Source organism: Loxodonta africana, chromosome 3, assembly GCF_030014295.1.
Source record: "Loxodonta africana isolate mLoxAfr1 chromosome 3, mLoxAfr1.hap2, whole genome shotgun sequence".
NCBI lineage: Eukaryota > Metazoa > Chordata > Mammalia > Proboscidea > Elephantidae > Loxodonta > Loxodonta africana.
This window is the reverse complement of record NC_087344.1, coordinates 27,191,028-27,215,962: the sequence shown is the minus strand read 5'-3', so window position 1 is coordinate 27,215,962 and position 24,935 is coordinate 27,191,028. Positions and strand designations below refer to the sequence as shown.

General features: G+C 46.6%; 1 protein-coding gene across 1 annotated transcript in view; it reads left to right on the top strand.

The window, feature by feature from the left end:
• Window positions 1–24,935, top strand: part of CACNA1A (calcium voltage-gated channel subunit alpha1 A) — a 134,222-nt gene that overhangs the window by 2,622 nt on the left and 106,665 nt on the right. The window contains exons 2-5 of the mRNA XM_064280777.1: window positions 16,372–16,475; window positions 17,646–17,761; window positions 18,836–18,893; window positions 20,443–20,534. Of these exons, the coding sequence (XP_064136847.1) occupies window positions 16,372–16,475; window positions 17,646–17,761; window positions 18,836–18,893; window positions 20,443–20,534 (370 nt within the window). The remainder of the gene's footprint in view (window positions 1–16,371; window positions 16,476–17,645; window positions 17,762–18,835; window positions 18,894–20,442; window positions 20,535–24,935) is intronic.

The following is a 24,935-nucleotide window of genomic DNA, read 5'->3' as shown; positions in this document are numbered from 1 at the left end:
CCAGATTCCTCCTGCACACAAAGGAACTGAACACTCCTCCTGGGCACAGTGCACATTCCTTGAGGAATTATCCCTTGGAGCCCTGGTGGTGCAGTGGTTAAGAGCTACGGCTGCTAATCAAAAGGTCAGCAGTTCAAATCCACCAGCCGCTCCTCGGAAACACTATGAGGCAAGTCTACTCTGTCTAATAGGGTCGCTATGAGTCAGAATTGACTTAATGGCAGCAGGTTTTTGGTTTTGGGGTTCGAGGGAGATTTACAAAAAGCCATCCTTTTGATCAATGACACATTTTAAGTGGCGTTGGGATGCATCTTAGGAGTGGGAGCAAACCTGACCACCATGCACAGCTGTGCAGGTCACGCACTGCACAAGTCACTGCATCTCAGGAATGCCCTTCATGTTGTAGACAATATAGATTTCCACTGTCGTGATGGTAATTCATTGACAGAAGTAAAGGACAGGGATGAGGAGGGGGCGCCGTGTTCTGATTTTCATGACGACCTTGTCTGAGCGTAGCAGCCCTGCGAACAGGTAGAGATCTGGGGGATGTCTGGGCTGTCTCATGGCCTCACCTGCAAGCAGCTTAGGCAAAAGGCTGCACCCAATTGGTAAAACTTGCTGGGGGGTGTTATGAGTTCTGGGTTTTTGCTTCACAGTGTTGGTGTAAGAGGAGGCTTCAGAGGAAGTGAACCCTCCTGGAGAGAAACAGAGCTGGGAGACAGGGAAGGTGAGGGAAGTCAGGTAGGAAACAGGAGTGGGTGCAGGTGCTGAGAAAATCATGAACGTTGAAAGAGGCTGCATCACAGAGTCAGGCATCCAGAGGAAGGGTCCAGAGGCTCAGAGCACGACACTGGGGGTGTGCCCAGGGGTGGAGGAGGAAATTTTAGCAGAAATACAAATTTCTAGGGAGTTCTGATCAGTACCATGGTCCCAGCAGATGTTTGCCTGGAAGCAGCTGAGCTTAGATCTGAGCCATCTCAGGGAAAGCAAGCTTATTGGTTAAGAAGGCAGACCAGGTCGCCAATTGCTTGGGTTCCAATCCTGGCTCTGCCACTTCCTTGGTGTGCAACTTTAAGCAAATTGCTTGGTCTCTATGTGCCTCCATTTCCACGCCTGCAAATTATGAAGCAGCACAGTCCTACCTGATGGGGCACAAGCACTGAGTGAGTGGGTACATGTGAAGCATTGAGAGCCGTGCCTGGTGCTGGATGAGCTCTGTAAGCCAAGTTCTCCACCCGACCAGGGCTCCTTTTAGAAACTTGCATGAATCTTTCATTGTAAACCCTCCAGCAGCACTGGAGGCAGTGGGGTTTTCCCCGTGCTCGCCCCCACAGGTAACTGCTATGAATTTGGAGTAACCTTCCAGCACTTTCCATACACTTACATCCCACCCTCATCATCTGGGGAGGAGCCTGAGCAGTGATTTGGGCCTGATGTGATCCTAGAACAGTGGTTCTCAGCTGGGAGGCTGCCCCCAGGGCATATTGGGCAATGTTGGAGACATTCATGGTATCACACCTTGTGTAGTGGGTAGATCCCAGGGGTGCTGCTAAACATCTTGCAGTGCACAGGACGGCCCTCTCACCCCAGGGAATAATCCATCCCAGATGTCAGTAGTGCCGAGGCTGGGGAACCAGAACTGGATGGAGTCCAAGGCACCTGGAGGATGGGGATTCCCATCCCAAATGGGACAGAGTCCACGAAAGGTGTGATCAAAAAAACCAAACCCATTACTGTCAAGTCGATTCCAACTCATGGCAACCCTACAGGACAGAGTAGAACTGCCCCATACGGTTCCCTAGGCTATAATCTTTACCGAAGCAGACTACCACATCTTTCTCCCACGGAATAGCTAGCGGATTTGAACAGTAGACCTTTCAGTTAACAGCTGAGAGCTTAACCACTGTACAACTAGGGCTCCTTGGAAGGTGTGACCAGGGCCTCTGAATCCTGGGGCAGAGCCCACCTCAATGCCCACTGGGGTGGACATTGTCTATGCCCCATCTATACGCCCTCACCCCTCAGGCCCCATAGGCACTGCAGGCTTCCTACTGCAACCCCTGCCCATCTCTGCCCAAGGGCTTCTGAGACTGCTGAGGCAGACACCACCGCGACCCCCAGCAGCCCTACCCAAGGGCCGATGGGATTGGTGCACCAGTACCGCAGCTCCCTCCCTGTCAGGTGTGATGATCTGTGATGTGTGTTCTATGCTACTGTCTCCCAGAGGTCCCCGGCGGAACTGATCCCCAGGTGCCCACAGGAGTGCTTGCTTACTAAAGCACCCCTTCCTGCCTGCCTCCCTTTCCTGGGTGGTGCCTCCAGGGATCGCCTCCCTAATAAACCGCTTACACCTGAGCCTAGGTCTGGGGCTTCCCTTATACGCAGAGACTTGTGGACATCGAGGACCACCAGGGCCTCTCTCTCAGGGTGGGAGATAAAGTGTCGGCTTTGAGTTTCTGCTGGCGAGAGCAAGGCATGGACCCTACCCTCATGCCTGGCCATCTGCCGGACACCCCTCACTCCATCCAGCCACCAGCAGGCTGGTGTCTGAAGTCCACTTGGTCCTCTCTGACTGTGGAGGCTTCGGGGGTGGGGCCTTGCCAGCTGATAGTGTTCTGTTTCTGGACAAGCCACAAGTGGGCAATAGTTCTGGGGCCCCAAGACCCTAGGGGAGGGGAGAGGGCAGTTCTTTAAGATCTTTAAGATCCCAGCAACTCATTTCTATTCTTTAAATCCATTCATTTATTCAATAATTATGTATTGGGTACCTACTCTGTCCCACTTGGGATGGGAATCCCCACCCTCCAGGTGCATTGGGAATCCCCATCCATCTAGTTCCGGTTCCCCAGCCTCAGCGCTACTGACATCTGGGCTGGATTATTCTCTGGAGTGAGAGGCCCATCCTGTGCACTGCTTTGCACAGGCAAAGATCAGGCACTGGTCACAGCAGTGAAGAAGATACAACCCTCTTCCCCCACCCCCGCCCTAGTGGGGGAAACAGACACAAACAACAAGCAGGAAATAGCCAATAAAGAGGGGGGGCAGTGGTGGTTTAGTGGCAGAATTCTTGCCTTTCATTCTGGAGACCTGGGTTCAATTTCAATTCCTGGCCAGTGCACCTCATGCTAGACTAAGATAGACTAGAAATTAAAGCCCAGTGATCTACTTCTGAAAAATTAGGTAATGAAAACCCACTGTGCATGGGGTTGACATGAGTCAGGGCCAACTCCATCGTTGCAGCTAGCAACAACAGCCCATATACAAAATGCATATATGGGAAGTAGTGAGATGCCATGTGAGAATTAAAGCAACACAACAGGAGAAGTGATGGGAGTGAGGGAGGCCCATGGGGGCTATTCTAGGTCAGGCAATCAGGGAGGGCATCTCTGAGGAGGTGACATGTCAGCAGAGAAGGAGGGAACCAGGGAGATGTTTGAGGGAGGGCTTTCCCAGCAAAGGTTACAGCACACAGAATGGCAGCAGCTCTTCTACACAATTTCTGTGGGCCCTGTTATGGGCTGAGTTGTGTCCTCCAAAAAGATATGTTGGAGCCCTAATCCACATACTGTGAACATGGCTTTGTTTGGAAATAGGGTCTTTGAAGATGTTATCTGTTAATACAAGCTCATGCTACAGTAGGGTGGATCCTAATCTCATCTGAGTAGACTTCTTATAGAAAGAGCAGAGACACAGGGAAGATGGCCATGTGAAGATGAAGGCAGAGATCTGAGAGATGCATCTGCAAGGCAAGGAACGCCGAGGAGTCCAAGAACCCCCAAACTTTAGGGAGAGGCCTGGAAGAATGCTCCCCTAGAGCCTTCAGAGAGAGCATGGCCCTGTGGACACCTTGATTTTGGACTTTGGATCTCCAGAACTGTGAAAGAATCTATTCCTATAGTTTTAAGCCACCCAGAAAACTGATGCAGGCCACTTCCGGGTTTTCCCCTTCTTGGTTTGTTTCTTTTCCCCTTGGCTTCCAGGCAAAGGTACCTTTTGAAAAAATTTCTAACCTCACTAATCAGTAAGGCTGTTGAAGATTTATATCAGCATGTGTTATTTGTAAAAATAGAACAAAACTAGGAGCAACTGAAAGCCTGACAATAGGGAATTGTTAAATACCGTATGGTTTCTCCGTATGATGGAATGTTATGTCGTCACTGGAAGTCATCTGCTGGGAGAATATTTAAGGATGTGGGAAAGGTATAATGATGACGGGGGCAGTTAAAAAAAATGCAATGAAGACTGCGTAAACCTCATCTCAAGGGTGTCATATTAAAATGTAAGTAAAGGAAGTCATTCAGGGGGCACTGAGTTTCTATTAAGGAGCCCTGGTGGCGCAGAGGCTACGTGCTCAGCTGCTAACCAAAGATTAGCTGTTCAAACCCACTAGCCATTAGGCTCAGAAACTTGGTGCTCCCTAAATGACTTCCTTTACTTACATTTTAATGTGACACCCTTGAGATGAGGTTGACGCAATCTTGATTTTTTTTTTATTTTAAACTTCCCCACTCATCATTATACCTTTCCCTGCATCCTTAAATATTCTTCCAACAGATGACTTCCAGTGACCATATAACATCCCATCGTATGGAGAAGCCATACGGTATTTAACAATTCCCTATTGTCAGGCTTTCAGTTGCTTCCAGTTTTATTCTATTTTTACAAATAACCCACCCACTCCACTGCTATCGAGTCAATTCCAACTCATAGCGACCCTGTAAGACAGCGTAGAACTGCCCCATAAGGTTTCCAAGGCTATAATCTTTATGGGAACAGACTGCCCCATTTCTCCCACAGATTGGCTGGTGGGTTTGAACTGCAGACCTTTTGGTTAGCAGCTGAGAGGTTTAACCACTGCACCACCTGGGCTTCTCATATATATTTTACTACAATTTTTTTTTTTTTTAATATAAGTAAAGAAAAGAAGGCTGGAATATGCCCCACCAAGATGGCCTAGAGGTAGTGGGACTCGGGAATCTTTATTTTCTTGATTCGTCTCTGGATCTTCAGAAATTTTCTACAGTGAGCACAATTTAGTTTTTTGTTGTTGTTGTTTGTTTTTTGTTCGAACCTTTTATTTTGGGGTTGAAAATATGCACATCAAAACATGCTCCCATTTAACAATTTCTATATTGTTCCATGACATTGGTTACGTTCTTTACACTAGAGTACAATTTGCTTTTATAAATCAGGAAAAAAAAAGAAGAACTTGTCTTGCTGAACCTTTGGGAAGAAAAAAATAGATGTTTGTCCACTCCTAGGTGGCAGGGAGGAGGGGAGAGGACAACATTTTCTGGGTAGCCACTCTTATCTTACATGATCAAGGTGTCCACAGGGCCATGCTGTCTCTGAAAGCTCTAGGGGAGGGGCCTCCCATGCCTCTTCCTAACTCTGGGGAGTTTCTGGAATCCTTGGTGTTCCTGGGTTTGCAGGCACATCTCTCAAATCTCTGCCTTCATCTTCGGATGGCCATCATGCCTCCGTGTTTGTGTCTCTTCTCTTTATATAAGAACACTACCCAAATGAGATTATAGAGAGTTCACCCTGGTATAGATAAATGATCACGTGAACAAATAAACAAGGAAGAAGAGAAGAACCTTCCTTACAGAAACATTCCATTTAATGTGTGTAGACGCTCCCCCTGCAGGAGAGGAGCTTCGTCTCCTTCGCTCCTTTGAGGGTGGGCTGGGCTGAGTGACACACTTCCAAAGAATAAGGTAGGGAAAAATCATAACTTTGCAGTGGACACACCTGGTCGACACCACCTTAGCCAAGCAATGAAGATGAACACCACCCGTGACAAGTGGTGAGCCTCAGGTACTTCCTGATACACAATGAAGAAGAGGACTCCTCCCCTCTGGGATCTTCTTCCTTAAAACCCATAACCCCAGCCTAATCACAAGAAAACATCAGACAAACCCAGATTGGAGGACATCCTGCAAGGTCCCTGGGCAGACTGCCTCAAGACTGTCAAGGTCATGGAAAACAGGGGAAGATGGAGAAACTGTCCCAGAGCAGAGGGGAATGGGGAGGCGTGACAACTAAATGCAATGGGGTGCCCTGGATTGGCTTCTGAAACAGGAAAAGGACAATAATGGGAAAATGGGTGAAATCTGAATAAAATTTGTAATTGAGTTTTAAAAAGTATGAGAAGGAGATTATTATCCCCATTTTACAGATAAGACTCAGAAGTTGAAAGAGCTGCCTGAAGTTGTCCAGTGGGGGTGCAGTGACAGTACATTGGGGCAGAAAACAGAGGACTGTTGCTGAGCTAGTCAGGGGGAGAGAGGAGAAAGATAGAAAAAGAGGGTGTGTTTAAATTTTAAAGGGGTAGTTTCTGAAACAAGGAGCCCTGGTGGTGCAGTGGTTAAACACTTGGCTGCTAACCAAAAGGTCTCAGCAGTTCAAACTCATCAGCCACTCCGTAGGAGAAAGATGTGGAAGCCTGCTTCTGTAAAGATTACAGCCCTGGAAACCCTATGGGGCAGCTCATCTCTGTCCTATAGGGTCGCTGTGAGTCATAATTGACAACAGCAACAATTTTAGTTTCTGAAAACCATCGCTAAAGTTGGGGGCAGAAGGGATGGAGGCACCTCGGGCATTCTTAGCCACAGACCCCTTTGTCAGTCTGGTGATTTAAAGGTGCAAATTAAAAGACATGAGATTTGTTAAAAAAAAAAAAAAAAAAGACATGAAATTGTTATCAAAATTTTTTTAAAAAACAAATTTTTGATGGAGTTAATAGATATATTTTATAAAGCATCAATAACAAGATCTAGCAACAGTCACATACCTCCCATAATTTCATAGGAGTGTTCAGCTTAAAAGACTTCTCACGATATCTGAGCAGCCTCTGTGACAGACGTGAAACAGCTGTGATTTCCAGGGTTGAGGATGTGTCTCAGGTTCAGCCCAGACTGTTGCAGTTTCGTAACAGAAGTAAGCACCCCACTTTAGGTGGAAGTGGAGAAAAATAAAGGGGTAATTTTTTTCCACTCAAATTCACTGACACCCTGAATTCTATCTTAGGACCCCTGAGGATTTCCCCCCAGCTGAAATCTTGAAAATCTCATGGGTGGCTTCTGTAGTTGCTGTGGCTAGAAAAACTGTCAGAGGAGGTGATAGTTTAGCAGGTAACTAGAGTTCTCTCTGTTCGTGTCCAGCATAGCCCCGCCACAAAGAATTAACCTGTTGCCATCAAATCGATTCTGACTCACAGTGACCCCTATAGGACAGAGTAGAACTGCCCCCAAGGCTGTAATCTCTATGGGAGTAGACTGCCACGTCTTTCTCCTGCAGAATGGCTGGTGGGTTCAAACTGCGGACCTCTCAGTTATCAGCCAAGTACTTAACCACTGCACCACCAAGGCTCCTTCCACAAAGAATTACCTGGCCCAAAACATCAGTAGTGCCAAGGTTGGGAACCCTGCTCTGGAAAATCAAGGCTTCCTGAGGATGGGGGATGCAGGGTGCTGACCAGCCAGGCATCAAGGTTACCTGCACACTCAGGGCCCTGCAATGGGGTGAGTGCCCAAGCAGGCCCAGAGACCAGAAATGCAGGTTTATTGGGAATTCTGTGTCAAAGGTGAGAGCCAACTCACATCTGTGTGCTATAAAACAAGCCTAAGTGGACACAGCCTGTCTCTGCTCTTCTACCAGAGCCTCTGAGGGGCCTCCATCGCTCCTCTGTCTGTTGGAGGGCCTCTGCCCTGGACCTTCCGGGGCCTCTTCATCTGTGCTGCCCTGCTCTGAAGGCTTCACCAGGCATCAGATTGGGCCTTAAAGTCCTCCATTGTACAAATGAGGAAACTGAGGCCCAGAGCAGTGTTCAAGGAGTTAGGTCTGGACTCTAGCTCTGTCTGACTCAATGCCAGCTTCCTGTGACTCTGCCATTTTCCGGCTCCCACGGCAAACCCACTAAGGGCTGGCTCTTCGAGCCCAAGGAGGCAGGCTGGGGAACCCCCGGAGGACTGCAGCTGGGTGTTTGCTGGAGGCACGAGCTAGTGTCTGTGTCGCTAGAGTGACAGGTGGCCCGTTTCACAGGAACCCCCTCACCACATGTGCCACAGGAGGGATTTGTGTGGCTCAGAAAAGCCAGAAATCGCCTCCACTCTGCACAAAGACTGTCCCTGATGCACTCCTCACCAGCTGGGCTGGGGCAGATTAGGGGTGCTGTGTGGGCAATGCTGCTCCCCAGGAGGGGAGGTAGAGGGGCCAGTGTCCCTGGCCAGGACTCGTTACAAGCAAAAAGAGGGTCCCTGCAGCATCAGGATGTCTCAATTTATTTTTTGGCTCCAACTGGTTGATTGCTGAGTGTGCCTAACATCTTCGAAGCTAGCATTGTCTATTGATCCATAAAACAAGCCTTGAGGGGAGATAGTTTAGCTCCATCTTCCAGATCGGGAAACCAAGGGGAAGTGACCTGCCCCAGTGCCCCTGTGCTGGGTGCTAATCATCACATTTTTTCTTTTTCAAGAGAGATAAAATGAATTTTGGGGTTTTGAGAAAGTTTTGTTGTGATAAAATAAACATAACATAAAATTTGCCATTTTAACCATTTTTAAGTGTACCATTCCTTGGCATTAGTTACATTCGCAATGTTGTGCAACCATCCCCACCATCTATTTCCAAAACTTTTCATCACCCTGGACAGAAACCCATGCCCGTTAAGCAATAACGGCCCCCTGTCTCCGGCAACCTCTAATCTACTTTCCGTCCCTATGAATTTGCCTGTCGTAGATATTTTGTGTTGGTGGAATCATATAATATTTGTCCATTTGCATCTGCCTTTTTTCTCTCAGCATGTTTTCAAGGCTCATTCACGTTGTTGTATGTATCAGAACTTCATTCCTTTTATTTTTGTTGTTGAGAATGTACACAGCAAAACATATACCAATTCAACAGTTTCTACATGTACAATTCAGTGACATTGATTATTACATTTTTCAAGTTGTGCAACCCAGTCTCATCCCCGTTTTCTGCGTTGTTCCTCCCCCCATTAACATGAACTCACTGTCCCCTAAGGCTCTTATTTAATCTTTTGAGTTGCTGTTGTCATTTTGATCCCATAAAGATAGCTCTTAAAAGAGCATAATGCTCAAGGCAGACATTCTTTACTAAACAAAAAAAATTTTTTTTTTTCAGTTAAGCTAAATTATTGTTTGGTTTTAAGAAGACTTCAGGGGTTTTGTTTGTTTGTTTAAAGCTTAAAGATTATCTCAGGGCAATAGTGTCAGGGGTTCATCCAGCCTCTATGACTCCAGAAAGTCTGGAGTTCATGAGCATTTGAAATTCTGTTCTGCATTTTCCCCCTTTTGGTAAGGATTTTTCTATAGACTCTTTTGTCAGAATGTTCAGTAATGGTACCCAGACACCATCCAGCTTTTCTGGTCTCATGGCAAAGAAGGTAGTTGTTCATGGAGGCAATTAACCATACATTTCATAACCTCCTTCTACTCCTGACTCTCCTTCTTCCTCTGTTGTTTCTGTTTATTCATTTGTTCATTAATGGACACTTGGGTTGTTTCCACCTTTTGACTCTTGTGGATAATGCTGCAATGAACATTGGTATACAGGTATCTGTTTGAGTCCTTGCTTTCAAGTCTTTTGGGTATATACATAGGAGTGGAATTGCTGGACCATATGGTAATGCTAATCATTACATTTTCTCTCTCTTTCTCTGTCTCTCTGTCTCTCTTTGTCTCTCACTCTGTCTGTCTCTCTCTTTCTCTTTCTCTTTCTCTTTCTCTGTCTCTCTCTCTCTCTCTCCCTCTGTCCGCATGTGGACTTCTTTCTGTGTGTCTCTCTGACTCTGTATTTCTCTCCCTGGTTAATGCCGACTAGGAAAACAGCAAAGCTGTGCTTCTTGTTGTTGTGTGCCGTCGAGTCATTTTGTTGATCATAAATATAGGTCCCTTGGCAAACAGTCAATGTTCTCCCACTGCTGGTTGGAACTGATCTTGGACCTAAGCCCTTTTCATTCATAGATGCTCGTCTTGGGAAATAGCAAAGCAGTAGACTTTGGGTGACTTGAGACCACTCATTCATTCAACATTCATTAAACACCTGCTGTATGCAGACACTATTCTAGACACTGAAGATATGTAGTGAACAGAAGAGACACATGTGCCTGCTGTGGTCAAACTGACATTTTAACTGGAAGAAAAAAGTCATCAACACGTTAATTAAGTTTTATATATGTGTATATGCATATATGTTTTTTTTTTATGTATAGATACGTATGCTTGTATACATATATGTATATATAAAGGGCAGATAGCCAACCTTTTAGTCTTTGTGGGCCATACAGTCTCTGTCACAACTACTCAATCTGCTGTTGTAGTGAAAAGCAACCACAGACAGCATGTAAGTAAATGAGCACAGTTGCATACCAATAAAACTTTATTTACAAAAAGTAGGCAGTTAGCCCATGGGTGCTGGTTTGCTAATCCCTGTGTTAGGTAGTGTTAGAGGGTGATAAGAGCTAAGGAGAACAATAAAGCAATAGAGGGGTTATGGATTGTCAGAGTGGGAAGGAGCCATACAAGTATCTGAAGGAAGGGCAACCCAGGGGGAGAGAGCAGCCAGTACAAATGCCCTGGGGCAGGTGTGTTGCCAGCACTTTTGAGGAACAGCAAGGCAGCCTATACGGCTGGCGGGGAGTAAGTGAGGGGGAGAGCAGGAGCTGATAAGACCAGGAAGGTGACAGGAGCCCTCACAGGCAGAGTCCATATCATTTATCATCCAAACCAGGACAGTTTTGAGAGTGAAAGGGGAAACAGGATTCAAAAAATAACTAACAGGTGTTACATGATCTACAGCAGAGAGAAACCAGGACATACAGCCTCCCTGTGGGCCACGGTTAGGACCTTGACTTTTTCACGATCAGGTCCACTCTGTTCTCATCTCATGTGGCTGGGGAATTAAATGTTCTCCTGAGCTGAGTATTTTTTACATCCTATATACTTTTTCTGAATGAAATTAGAGGGGAATAAACTATAAAGCAGAAGGCACTTAAGGATCTTAGTGGGTCTCAGTCATTAATTTGCTTGATGAGTTATTTATCGAGTGCTTACTGAGCGCCAGGCACCACGCTAGGCTCCAGCAATGCCGAGATGAATCAGTATCTTCACGCACACTCAAGATTCTCCACGCCAGTCGTTAGAAGCATAAATTACTGTCCAAGTGCAGGGAAGGGGTGAATGGGGGAAATAATTTGGTTGTAAGCCAGGATAACAAGTCTAGCCGTGCCATCCACTCTCTGGGTAGTCCCTGGCAAGTCCCACAGCCTCTCAGCCTCGGTTTCCCCATCCGCTGTGTGTGGGGATTGTGGGAACCCAGGGAGATTAGCTATGGGAAGCATTTTGTCAGCTCAGAAGGGCTCGGCAGATGTAACCGTGGTGACCTTCCTGCCTCTCCATGCCCAGGGAAACAGCCTGATCATTTGAACTTGGGATAAACCAATCTGCCAATAGGGGCCTCGTGCATTTGCCATTCAGCCAACACTTAGTGAGCACCTACTATGTGCCAGGCACTATTCTGGGCACAGGGGGCGAAGAGGGAACATTTCTGCCTGTGGGGAGCGAATGTTTTAGGGAGGAGAGACGTCTGTAAGAAATTAAATGCACAATTGACAAGACAATTCAGGGAGTGAAGCATGCTGGGAAGAGATGTGCAATGGGGAGGGGCGAGTCCTTTCAATCAGGAAATCCAAGCAGGCATCTCTGAGGAGGGCACAGCAGGACAAAAGCCTGAGGGACAGGGAGGAGTCGGCCAATCCAAGACCTGGAGGGAGGGAGCTCCAGGCAGAGGCTCAGGGACAGGAAATGGGCTCATTGCAATCTACCTCACCTTTCTGGGTGTCGGTTTCTCCATCAGTCATATGGGAGACCCTCATTTGCCCACCTGTCTTATGAGATCCATGTAAGTGTCAATGAGAAGGTGACATTTGAGAAAGCCCTCAGTTAGTAAAGGGTGAACTGTGGAGAATAGATATCTGATGTATCAGTCAGAACAGCCAAGCTCTGCTGCACTAACATCCCTTAAGTCTCCATGACTTTAACAACAACGGTTCATTTCCTGCTCATGCTAATAGGTCCAGATCAGGTTGTCTGGGGTAGTGGGGAGGGGAGAGACACTATGCTCAGTGTAGTTATTTGGGAACAGCTGATAGATCAGCCACCCCCTGGAACATTGCCAATTGACATCCTGGAAGGAAAGAGAGCCCTGGAGGGCCCACCACTGGCCATTCAGTGCTCTGGCCCAAAAGTGACAGTTACCTCCACTCACTTGTGAGTGTCCAGAACCCACCCCACAAAGGGACTAGAAAGGACCGTCTCAGCACATCCTCAGAAATATTTGGTAACCACTAATGGGGGGACGGGGTCCCTGGGTGGTGCAAACGGTTTGCACTCATCTACTAACTGAAAAGTTGGTGGTTCGAACCTTCCCAATGGTGCCACAGAAGAAAGGCTTGGTGATCTGCCTCTGTCAAGATTACAGCCAAGAAAACCCTATGGAGCTGAGTTCTACTCTGTAAGACATGGGGTCACCATAAGTTGGAATCTATTCAGTGGTAACGAGTTTAATTTGGGGTTTTAATGGAGAAAGAATGTTCCAGGCAGCAGACTCCTTTGAGCCTCTGGAAGAAAGACAAGGTGCTTTCTAGATCAGCATGCTTCCCAATATTATTACTGGTTTTAACAAGTGAGCAAGCTACCCCAACCCCCCATCCTCCTCAGATCCAGACTCGTGTGTATCCCACCCTAACCTGACCTGCCAAAGGGGACGAGACCAGGAGGGGAGACTTGTGCTCCTACCTGTACTGGTGAGCGACCACAGACCTGCTGGGGCAGCTCCTGGCTTCGTGTTGGGAAAGTTTATTTCCACTTTGCTCCCAAGCAAACCCCACTACCCAGGGAAAGCCCATCTCCTAAGCAAAACCTGCACTCAACCCTCCACCAGCTTCTCTGTGAGTCATTGCTTCCACAGCAGGGAATTAAATACTTGGGGTGAGACTGAAAGAGAAAAAGTGCCTCTAAACGCAGAGAGCTGGGCCGCAGTCCTCAGGGAGGAAGGAGCAGGGAGGGTCCTGGAGGGAACACAGCCGAGGGTTGAGGATGTGAGCTGTGCAGGTAACTTGGACCCACCTCTCATTCAGTCATTCAACAGACACCGGGTAAGCTCTGCCTGCAGCCAGGCCCTGTGCCAGGGAACAGAGCAGGAACAGAATGGACAAAGTCCCTGCCTCTTGTGGGGCAGCCATTCAGCAGGGGAGATAGACAGTGAGCAAGTTAAGTGAGTGGGTATATAGGAGATGAGACGGTGACGTGCCAAGGAAACAATACCCCAAAAGGGGGATGAGAAATGAGGGGGTGCAACTGTAAAGAGCCATCAGGGAGGCCTTCCTGAGGAGGTGAGGGAGGACCTGTGTGGGGGTGTAGGGGAAGGGCGTCCAGGCAGAGGGAACAGCTGTACAAAGGCCCTGAAGTAGGACTGTGCTTGCACATTTGAGGAGCAGCAAGGAGGCCAGTGTGGCTGGAACAGATTGCACAAGAGGGTGAGTGAGAGGAGACCAGGGCAGGGAGGTGACAGGCCAGGACTACTTCTGCCATTTAGTGATCTTGGACTCCTGACTTTACCTCGCCGTGCCTGTTTCCTCACCTGGAGTGATAAGAATGATTACATACTGCTTTTGGGGGTTGATGAGAGGATTAAATATGATAAAGTTGGCCAGGTACTTGGCACTGTGTGTTGTGGGTGGGTGGGTGTAGGTGTGGGTGTGGGTGTCTCACTACACTGGGCAACACGTCTCGCCTCCAGAGGCCCCTAAGCCTGCCAGGAGCAAAGGTGTGGGTGAACGCATGCCCTGTTGGCAATATCTAAGATGGAAGGGGCTGCCTTGGCCCCGAAGGGCCCCAGCCACGCCTCCCTGTTCAGTCCACCCCTCTTCCACCTGCTCTGTCCCCTCCCGAGCCTGCTCTCTGAGATTTCCTGTGCTGCCTGTACAGGCATCCACTCCCTGAGTTATATTTAGCCCTGAGAAATGGGAGCGAGAAGCCCTCAGCCGCTGCAGCATCAGAGGGGAAAAGCACAAAGCCAGTCCTGCCACCCGTCCAGCCCTATCCTGCTGACTTCATTCTTGTGTCATTCTTCCAGAACCTTCCAGAAGCACAGCACTAGCACTTTTGGGCTTGTTAGAACAAGGGCATGGGCTGGGGCCCAGCACACTCATTGTTCCCACAACCAGTTTGTGTCCATTATTAAGGCTGATTTAAAAAAAAAAAAAAAAAAACTTTTTTTTTTAATGGAAGTGAAATAAACATTTAGAAAACTTCACAAATCATAAGTGTGATGAATTTACACAAACTGAACATACCCATGTAATCAGCACCTAGATCAGGAAACAGCTTTCTCAGCCCCAGAAGCCCCCTCATGTCCATCCTGTCACTACCCCCAACAGTGCCCATGCCAGGTCTGCCAGCATTGGCCATTAATTGCCTGGTTTTCCATTTTATGTAAGTGGAATCTCACATTTTTCCCTCTGGCTTCTTTGCTCAACATTAACTTTGTATGACTTCATGTGGTGACTCGTGGCAGTTGTTCATTGCACAGCATACCATTTTTCTATCTTCTCTCCTTTTGGTGGGCATGTGAGTCATTTCCAGTTTAGGGCTATTGTGAATATCACTACTACATACATTCTTATATATGCCTTTGGCGACCACAGGTTGACATTTCTGTTAGATAACTACCCAGGAGTGAAATTACTGGGTCATAGCAAAGGTGCGTGATTAGCTTTCATGGAAACTCGCAACCCATTTTTCAAATAAGATGGTTTGAATGTTACCCCCACCCCCACTGTAGGCTCTGGGGTTCTGGTTGTTCCACAGCCTCACCAATGCCTGCTAGTATCAGTCTTTTTCGTTTTAGCCTTTCTGCTGGATGGCAGTTGCATTGCACATGATGCTTGATTTTATGTTGTATTTTGCCTGTGTTTTTTTTTTCCTCAGATAGGCTTTAGAGTTTGTCATTATCAATTCAACAAGTGAAACATGTATTCAAAGAAATATGTGCAAAAAATATAGAGCTTGAAGTACCTTAACAGAAGTAACAGAAACATAGCACAAAGTTGTTTAAAAATAAATAAAGGGAATTTCATTTCACTGAAAGTCCAGAAGTAGTGGGCATCAGGCCAGCCTTCATCCAGCAGCTCCACACTGTGACTGAACATCCAGTTTCTTTTCAGTTATTCATTCTACCTTCCATGATGTGGAATTCATTCTAACATAAGCTTTCCTCATGCACACAAGATGGCTGCCAGCAGCAAGCGGGATTATATACTTTCTTATTCACATTCAGCAACAGAGTATCTCTTCCCCCAACCAGTGAGCAGAAATCTCTGTCTTCACTTAGATTGGACTAACCAGTCAAAATGGCCTGTGCTTTTAAAGGTGGGCTTTTAAAGCCACACTTGGGGGCCCTATCCCACAGGCACCACAGGGCTGAGGAACAACTGGACGGTTCTCCCTGTCTTGACTACTGAATTTGTGGTTTTACGCAGCCTAGAGGTTAGACCCATGCACTCTGGGGCCTTGGCTGCCTGGTTCAAATTCCACACCTGCCCCTGACTAGCTCTGTGACTTGGGTGATGATTTTCGTCTTTCTGCGCCACTGTTTCCTCAGTTGTGAAATGGGCATGATGATGGCATAGGCATGTCAAGAGGCTTAAATGAGTAAATGAGTAGCATAGATAATGAGCTTAGAACAGTGCCTAGGACACAGTAAGCACTCTCTGCGTGCTTATTTTTATGATTCTTATCACCTCATAAGTCTTTTTCTCTGTTTTTTATATTCTTCCCCTCCTCTTGTCACACTGTTCTGTTGAAAAGTGAGCTGGAAACTTCTCGACATTTTTTCAGGGAACGGAGGAGGGAGACCCTTGAACAAAAGGCTCGCAGCCCTGCTGACTGGCTTGGTGACTTAACCAAGCCATCAGACCCAGCAGTCATGTGCCTCCCCTAAGGGCAGACCATGACTATTTGGGGGATAAGGGAGGGAATGGAGGCTCATTTCTCCATTTGGATGGGGTTTGTGTCTTGCTCCTCATTGACTCTAGTCTGGGAAGTCTTACTCTGTTTCATGCTGGCCCCCAGGTCCTGTGAGGATGTCACAAGTAGGGAGCAAGGCAGGGGGAAGCCTTTGAGCCTCTGATTGGTTGAACCTGGGCCTCCCATTTCCCACTCTGGGCTGCCAGAGCTCCCGGACTCCACAGGCCAAGGGCATGTGAGGACAGAGCTCTCCAGAAGAACCTGTGAGGTCACACCTGAGCCCCACTCAATTCTCACCTGCTTTCCCTCCTCACCCCCTCAGAGCAACGATGCCTCAGGGAACACTTGGAACTGGTTGTACTTCATCCCTCTCATCATCATTGGCTCCTTTTTTATGCTGAACCTCGTGCTGGGTGTGCTGTCAGGGTAAGTCTCTGTCACTCCCCCTCCCCTCCTTTTGCCAACTGCTGCCCAGGAAGATGCCACTGAGGCTTTGTTTTCACTCACCAACCAGAGAAAGGGCCTTTCCCTTGCTTTAAGTAATCCAAAAAGTTAGCAAGCCATGTACAAGTACATAGGTTGTGCACTGCAAAAGGTATCCAAGGAGGGACAGACACATGGGGGGCTGAAATCCAGCCCACCCTCAACTCACCAAGTTTTACCCCTGGTTATGAGCTACTTCCATCCAGAGAAAGGGGAACTTCTTTCCAGTCCAGGCCTCTCATTTGAAAGGCTTTCTCAAGTTTTTCAGACCTACAACTCACCACACAAGAAGATTCTATAGAGCTTTACTTTCTGTAACTTACATTTACAAACAATAGGTTGGATTTCCTCCCTATTTTCCAAATATAAAATCATAGCATAGACTTGAACATGCCTTTTCAGGATATATGTTGTCCCTCTTCCCGCTGCCATTCAAGATTGACTTCTTTTTTTTTTTTTTTTTTGCTTAATCATAAATAGATTTTGTTTTTCTTACTACAAGAAGTGTGAGGACTGGTACAGTGGCTCCATGGCACCATCAAGGACCCCAGGTTTTTCTAGCTTTCCACTCTGACATCCTTACCAAAGGCTTCCAATCTTGTGGATGCCTCATGCTCACAAGATGGCCATCCCATGTTCCAAACAGGAAGTGGAGGAAGGGAAACAGGAAGTAGTAGGGCCTATGTTAAGGAAGTAAAGCTTCAGCAGAAATCATCAGCTTATGTTTAATTAGCCTAACCTAAAGGAGGGCTGGAGATAATCTTTTAGCTGAGCACATTGCCACCTCAAATAAAACTGAGGTTCTGTTAGTCAGTATATGGAGAGAATGAGAAAGAGGGAAGCATTCGGCAGTGGTGGCACAGCATGATTTCATGTATGGTTTTGCTTTTTGCTCCAGCTGGGTGCAGTTGATGGGAAATGTGTGAAGCTGGCAGAGATACCTCCCTCCATAAAATTCTGATGTTTTCCCAGAAGACCTGGCTCCTCTTGTTGAAAACCACTTGCTATCAGGGGCTTCTGAACCCCCAAATACACACACACACAGAGAGACTCCCAGACATTCCCAGGGAGGCAGGAAACAGCCAGGCCTTGGGCTTTTTTGTGCTTCTGCAGGGAGTTTGCCAAAGAAAGGGAGCGGGTGGAGAACCGGCGGGCTTTTCTGAAGCTGAGGCGGCAGCAGCAGATTGAAAGAGAGCTCAATGGGTACATGGAGTGGATCTCGAAAGCAGGTGAGGCCCTTTCATTCCTGGAGTCCAGGAATGGAAATCCCAGGCCACGGAGCAGACAGAGAGTCATGCTTGCAGTTTGGAGAGGGATGAGGGGAGGGTCATGATGGAATGAGAAAGAAGATCAAAACAGGTAGTCCCAACTTTGAGCAACAAGGATCCAGAGTACAGTATTAAAACTTCTGGGATGGAGACAGGATATGCCATCACATAACAGTTATGAGTTTCAAAATCAGGCATTGGATTACATCCCACCTCTGCCACCTCCTATGGATAAACTTCACCTCCCTGTGCCTCAGTTTCCTTATATATTAAATGGGGATAATAATAGTCCCTAACTCATGGGGCTGTAGGGCTATTGTGAGTATTCAGTAAAGCGGTCCAAGCTAAGTTGCTTAGGAAGAACAGTGCCTGACACACAGGAGGCACGTGTGTATTTGTTCAGCCACTCAACAAATATTTATGAGGCACCTACTGTATGCCAAGCACTGTTCTAGGCAATGAGGATATGGCAGTGGGGGAAAAAGAAAAAAGACAGAATCCCTGCCCTCTGAGACCGACATTCTAATGAGGGAGATAGAAAATAATCAAGTACACATAATGTCACTGCTGCCCAATGCTGAGAAGAAATCTAAAGCAGGCAAGGAGCAGAGAATGGTTGGAGAGGGGTGGTCAGGACAGTCCTCTCTGGGAAGGTGACATCTGAACAGAGACCTGAAGAAAGTAAAGAAGCAAGCTGTGTAGATGCCTAGGGCAGGGGCCTTCCAGGCAGAGGGAATGGCAGGTGCAAAGATCCTGTGGTGGGAGCATCACAGCAAAGAGGCTTGTGTGGGTAGAGCAGAGTGGGCGAGGGGGAATTGGAGGAGGTGAGGGCAATGGGTGAATGAGGTGGACCAGATAGGGGCTGTGGTGAACATGTTGGCCTTTATTATGAGTGAAGTGAGGATGCTGTTTGCTATCATTACTGTTGCTGAGGAGGGGCTGGGCATCAGAAACAGCTCCCCATCCCAGGGTGCCCATCCCCAGGAGAGTCCTCCAGGTGCTAGAGCTTAACTCTGTGCTCTTCCTCCTCCTCAGAAGAGGTGATCCTCGCCGAGGACGAAACCGACGGAGAGCAGAGGCATCCCTTTGATGGTAACTGCTCTGAGCCCAGTGAGGTGGTGGGTCACAGGGCAGATGGGAGTGGCGGGACCAAGGGGACAGGCTCCTTGGTTCTAGAGGGTTTCTGGGGGTGTTCAAAGGCCAGGTCAGGCTCAGAACGATCTGAAAAATGGCAGAAATCTGCTTCCTTGAGGAATATCAGGACCTCAGTGCAAGGTTTGCACTTTCTGGTCTCCCCCTTCTGCATTAATTTGGTGCCTGGATGCTTTGGCTTTGTGCCTCAGTTTTGCTTATCTGTAAACTGCATAATGCTAATAACAAGAACACCTACCTTATAGCTTGCCGATATCGCCTCTGTGAGGATTAAATTAATTATTGCAAATAGAATACTTAGAACAGTGCTAATGGTGCACACAGTTGGCACCATTTGTATATCCTGAATAGATAAATAACAATAATAGTAAGTGTACCTAGAATCCAGCTCACTGTTAAGGACTATTGTCTTCACATTAGAAGTTTGGCTGAACAGAGCAATGACTTTTGATTTTTAAAATTACCAGGAGAGAGAAGGAAATGAAAAAGGTGGGGCTCTGTCCTCACAGGTTATAAAATGGTTTTTACAAAACACTTCATTGGCAAATGTAAATCACTTCCTCTGGAGTGTATACTTTAAGCTATTGCCCTCTAGAAGCCCCCTTCATAGAGTAAAGCCTGAATATGAGTGAGGGGAGGGAGCTTAAAGTATGTCCGTAAACCCAGCCTGCCCAGCAGCTATGGCAGGAGTAAAGGGGTGAGTTGGAAAAGTCACTGTCCAGTCCAGGGCTCCCAGAAAGTGAAGCTTCTTAGAGTTTAGAGATAGGCCAGAGGCAAATATTTGCTAAATAATATAATAATCTTAATAATTCCATCAAAAATGCATTTTATTGCTTGGGATTATCTTCTCACACGTTAGAAAGCTGGTTAGACAGAATGATGATTTTTGGTTGAAGTCCAGGGGATTAGAAGAAAATAAGTGAACTGGGGCCCTATCCCAGTAGGTTATGAGATGAAATTTACTATTTTGTTGGAGAAGAGATTATCCTTGGGGCTGTCTAAGTGACTTTATTGGGCATGTACCCCTGAATTCATTGTCCCCTGAAGAGCCCTCGAGAGAATAGAGGTGAATATTGGGGAGTGGGGTGTGTCCACAATCCCCCCCTGCCTACCTGGCATGTTAGTAGTAAAGGTCAAGGGGTGGACTGTTGAGAGTCCCAGGGCTCCCAGGAAGTGGAGTTTCTTAGAATTAAAAAGAGACCAGAGGGAAAATAGCAACTGAGAGCCCAGACTGGAGTCAGACTGAACAGGACTTGACTCTCGTCTTCACCCTTTGGGTGGAGTCATGTAACCTCCCTGAGCCCTGGTTTCCTCATCTAAAAAACGGGCATGCTCATGGTTCCCACCAAACCAGATTGTCGCGAGGACTGAATCCAATGATGCGTAGAAAGAGCTTGGCATCGAACCTGGTGCAGAGTACACACTCAATGGCTATTGTCATTGTACCAAAAGGGTAACGTCTTTTTCTCTTGCCATGTTTCCATTGTTGGAGCTCTGCGGAGAGCCACCATAAAGAAAAGCAAGACAGACCTGCTCAACCCTGAAGAGGCTGAAGATCAGCTGGCCGATATCGCCTCTGTGGGTGAGTCCCTTCTGCATCCAGATGTCCATTTGTCACTGGTCCCTGAGAAACAGAGGGACTCAGGGATTGGAAACGAGGCTGCCTGGATTTGAATCTCTACTCTCCTCCTTGTAACCTGTGTGCTCTGGAGCAGATTACATGGTTATGGGAATACAATAGTGCCTATCTTCTAATAGTCCAAGGATTAACTGAATATACATAAAGCATATAGAATAGCGCCTAGCAGAGAATAAGCACCCAATAATGTTGGCTGGTGCAAAAGGTTAATACACTCAGCTGCTAAACAAAAGATTGGCGGTTCGAGTCCACCCCGAGGTGCCTCAGAAGAAAGGCCTGGCAATCTACTTCCAAAGAATCAGCCATTGAAAACTCTGTGGAACAGAATTCTACTCTGACACACATGGGGTCACCATGAGTCAGAGCCAATTCGACATCAACTGGTGCTGGTAATGTTGGCTGATATTGTCATCGTTCGTTAAGTACTCATTAAGGGCTTGCCCTTGTTAGATGCCCACTTATGAACAGGACAGAGACAAAATCCCTGTCCCTGTGGAACCTGTAGTCCGGGGAAGGAAGTAGGTATTAAACAGATAATTCCACATATAACGTGTAATGGTGATGGTGCTGCAGGGGAGGGCCCGGGATCTTGGCCTGTTCTGGAAGAGTGGGGTGGGCTCAGGGAAGGCTTCTCAGAGGAGTTGGCTTTTAAGCTGAAAATCAAAGGAAGAGTAGGAGTTCAGCATAGGCAGTGAAAGCAGAGAGCCCTAGACTGACACCGTGGTTACCACAAGGGGCAGAGCTTGAGGGGCAAGGGGACATTTACCCTTTTCTTCTTACCCCTTAATATGGTTGATTTATTGACTGAGACTATGCTGCTTTTGACCTTCTACAATGAAAATGTTATTTTTTGAATGGGTTTTTAAAAATTCCAATTATAGAAGAAAAGACGGGAGAGTATCCAGGCAGAAGACTCTAAGAGGAGAAGTAGTTTAGACTGTTTGTAGAACTGCATGGCTGGAGCGCACAGAAAGAAAGAATGGAAGTGAAAATGAGGGAGGGAGGGGCGATTACATTCCATCTTAATATCTGCCATCATATCTTTGTTAGCGTAGATACACGTTTCTGATCTACTCTTCTATTCTGCTTTTTTTTCACTCAACCCTAGTTTGCAACCAGAGCCATTGAGCTTGGACATCTTTTTCCTTGCAGTCACCTATTCCCCCCGGGTGGATACACTATAGTTTGTTTAGCCATTGCTCCGTTATATGGTATTTGAGTTGTTTCCAATTTTTGCTCTTAATGAAGAGCACTGCTGTGAGCATTTATGTACAATTACTCCCCCCACCCTTTGGGCGTATTTCCTTGGGGATAATTATAGGATCAAAGATATTAACAGCTTTTCAACTCATTATTCACAGAGCCATTCTGAGTTTTAGAAACATTGAACCCATTTATAAACCTGCCAAGTGAGCATACGTTCATGGATCTCCCACCCCGGCCATTCCATTTTGCCAGTTTAATTCCCTTCCCCAGTTAAGTAGGTTTGTAATGATACCTTAAAGCTTGTTTTCATTTGCATTTTTAATTTCTAGCCAAAACACATTTGTCCTTGTAGTGATGAACTATTTCTGTTTCCACTGGTGGATGTATCTGTTTATCTCCTTTGAATAAGTGTCAAGAATTATAGAGTTCAATCAGTGCTCTGTGCATTTTATCAGTCGCGTCTGGCCCATGTATTTTCCCAATGAGTTTGCTTCCATTTTTAAAATCTGTTTTGTTATATTCTGATGGGCAAACTTTTTGTCATACCACATTTATTGAATGCCAGTTGCTGAAAAATCTTGGGTACCCAAACCAAGACCTCCTCTGTGGATAAGATGAGATTGTTGTTGTTGATGTTAGCTGCCACCGAGTCAACCCTCAACTCATGGCGACTCTGTGCACAGACAGAATGAAACGCTGTCTGGTCTTGCGCCATCCCTATGTTCGGTTGGGGATTAACCCATTGTGATCCATAGAGTTTTCGGTTGGCTGATTTTCAGTTTTCTTCCTAGTCTATCCTTGTCTGGAAGCTCTGCTGAAACCTGCCCTTCATCCACAGGGAGATATCACTTTTCATCAATCATTCTGGCAAAGATGAAAAAGTGATAATACCCAGTGCTGGAAAGGATACAGGGAAATGGACATTGTTACACACTGTCGACAGGAGTGTAAATTTGTACAGCGTACAATTTGGCATTATTTAAATATAGACATTTATATTCTTTGATCTGACATTCCCACTTCAAAAACATTCCAACACATGTGCAAAGATCTGCATTCCAGCCTTTTTATAGCAGCGTTGCTTCTAGTGTTGGAAAAACAAAGAACAGAAACAACCCACATACCCAACAGTAGGGAGATAGTTAAAGAAATTAGAGTCTAGACCTACAGTGGAGTACTATACAGCCAGGAAAAAGAACACACTTGCTACCAGTGTGGGAAAATGTTTGAGACATATTTTTCAGAGAGAAAAAAGGAAGCTGGACAACACTGTGTACAATATGATCCCATTTTAAAAATACTATTAAGAAATATCAGATCTCCTTAACAAAGATTTGGAAATTGGAAGATTACAAGGGGTTTTGACTTTCTATGTTTTTCTGTAATATATGAATTACGGATCTGCACTACCTTTGAAATCAGAAAATTAAATAAATAGGAAGTTGCTTTAAAACAACAGAGACACAGGGTCCCTGCGTGACACAAATGGTTAAGCACTCAACTACTAACCAAAAGGTTGGCGGTTCGAGCAGAGGCACCTTGGAAGAAAGGCCTGGTGACCTGCTTCCAAAAGATCACAGCCTTGAAAACCACATGGAGCACAGTTCCACTGGGCACACGTGGGCTCGCTGTGAGTCAGAATGGATTTGACTGATATGGTGACAATACCCGTTGCCATTGACTCTGACTCATAGTGACCCTATAGCACAGAGCAGAACTGCCCCATAGGGTTTCTAAGGCTGTAATCTTTATGGAAGCAGACTGCCACATCTTTCTCCCTCGGAGTGGCTGATGGGTTCAAGTCGCTGACCTTTCGCTTAGCAGCTGAGTGCTTAACCACTGTGCCACCAGGGTTCCTTAGGGCTACAGTTCCTTAGGGTTATAGAAAAAAAGAAATAAAACAACAGAGACTCAGCATAAGGAGCAGTGATGAGAGGCCTAATGGCTGAATGGGACAGGAAGGAATTTGTTCAGTGGCGAGACCAAAGAAGGCTTCACTCAGGAGGGATTTTAAATTGAATTTCAGGAGCGTTCTGGCACGGCCAGGGTAGGGGAGGCGTTCCAGGAAGCCATGGCAGATATTCAGGGGGTTTGTCTGTGTAAGACTCTGCCCTAGACTCTGTGGCCAACCGTAGAAGAACTTGGGACTTGGAGAATCCAGGTTCAAGGCAGGCGTTTGATAGATGTGTGAGGAGGCAGCCGAGGCAGAGGAGGAACCCAAGCAGAAAGCTGTCAGAATAAGAAAGGACGGACAGCGTTCCGCGGCACCTCTGTTAAGAAAGCAGGGTGATTTTCACTTTTCTAAATGGATCCGAAAGACAGGCCAGTGGCTCTGTCTCTGATGGCCAGCTTGCTTCAGCCAAATCCCCCAAACCCATGACCTTGGCCTGGTGCTCAGAAACACACAGAAAGGGGCCCCCAACCTAGCCAGTGGTTTCCGAGACCACCCTAAAAGAAACCTCTGGAATTCCAAGGTTCTGACAGGGAAGCACCTTCACCTTTATTTCTGTAAAAAATAAGGACAAGGTAGGAACTGTGTGGCATTCACCCTCAGGTTGTACCGTAGTAAACACCGTCGTATGTAATTAGGGTTCTACGGCACCATTGAGTCAGTTGATGGGCACATGATAGAGCTGTCTCATTTATAAGCGATGAACTTACTGTTAAAATATGGAAACCCATTGCCGTCGAGTTGATTTTCTACTCTTAGCGACCCTATGGGACAGAGGAGAACTGCCCCATAGGGTTTCCAAGGCATACTCTTTCTGGAAGCAGACTGCCACATCTTCCTTCCTCAGAGCAGTTGGTAGCTTCCAACCACCAACCTTTTGGTTAGCAGCAGAGTGCTTAACCACTGTGCCACCAGGGAACTTGAGTCATTTATATGAGGAGTTGAGCCATGAATGGAAGCTGTCATCATTAATATCATTTCTTTGGGAAAATCCAATTCCATTTAGAAGATATAGTAATATAAATTCCATGTTGGCAGCAACCATTTCAACTTTCAGAGATCTTTCAGGATATATAAATTTCCAGGAATCTCTGAGTTAAGCCTTGCCGGGGCATACCCCAGCCCTTACCCTGGCTCCGTCTGGACCAGCTGCCCTAATTGCTCTTGATCCCTTGAAATGTAGCTGG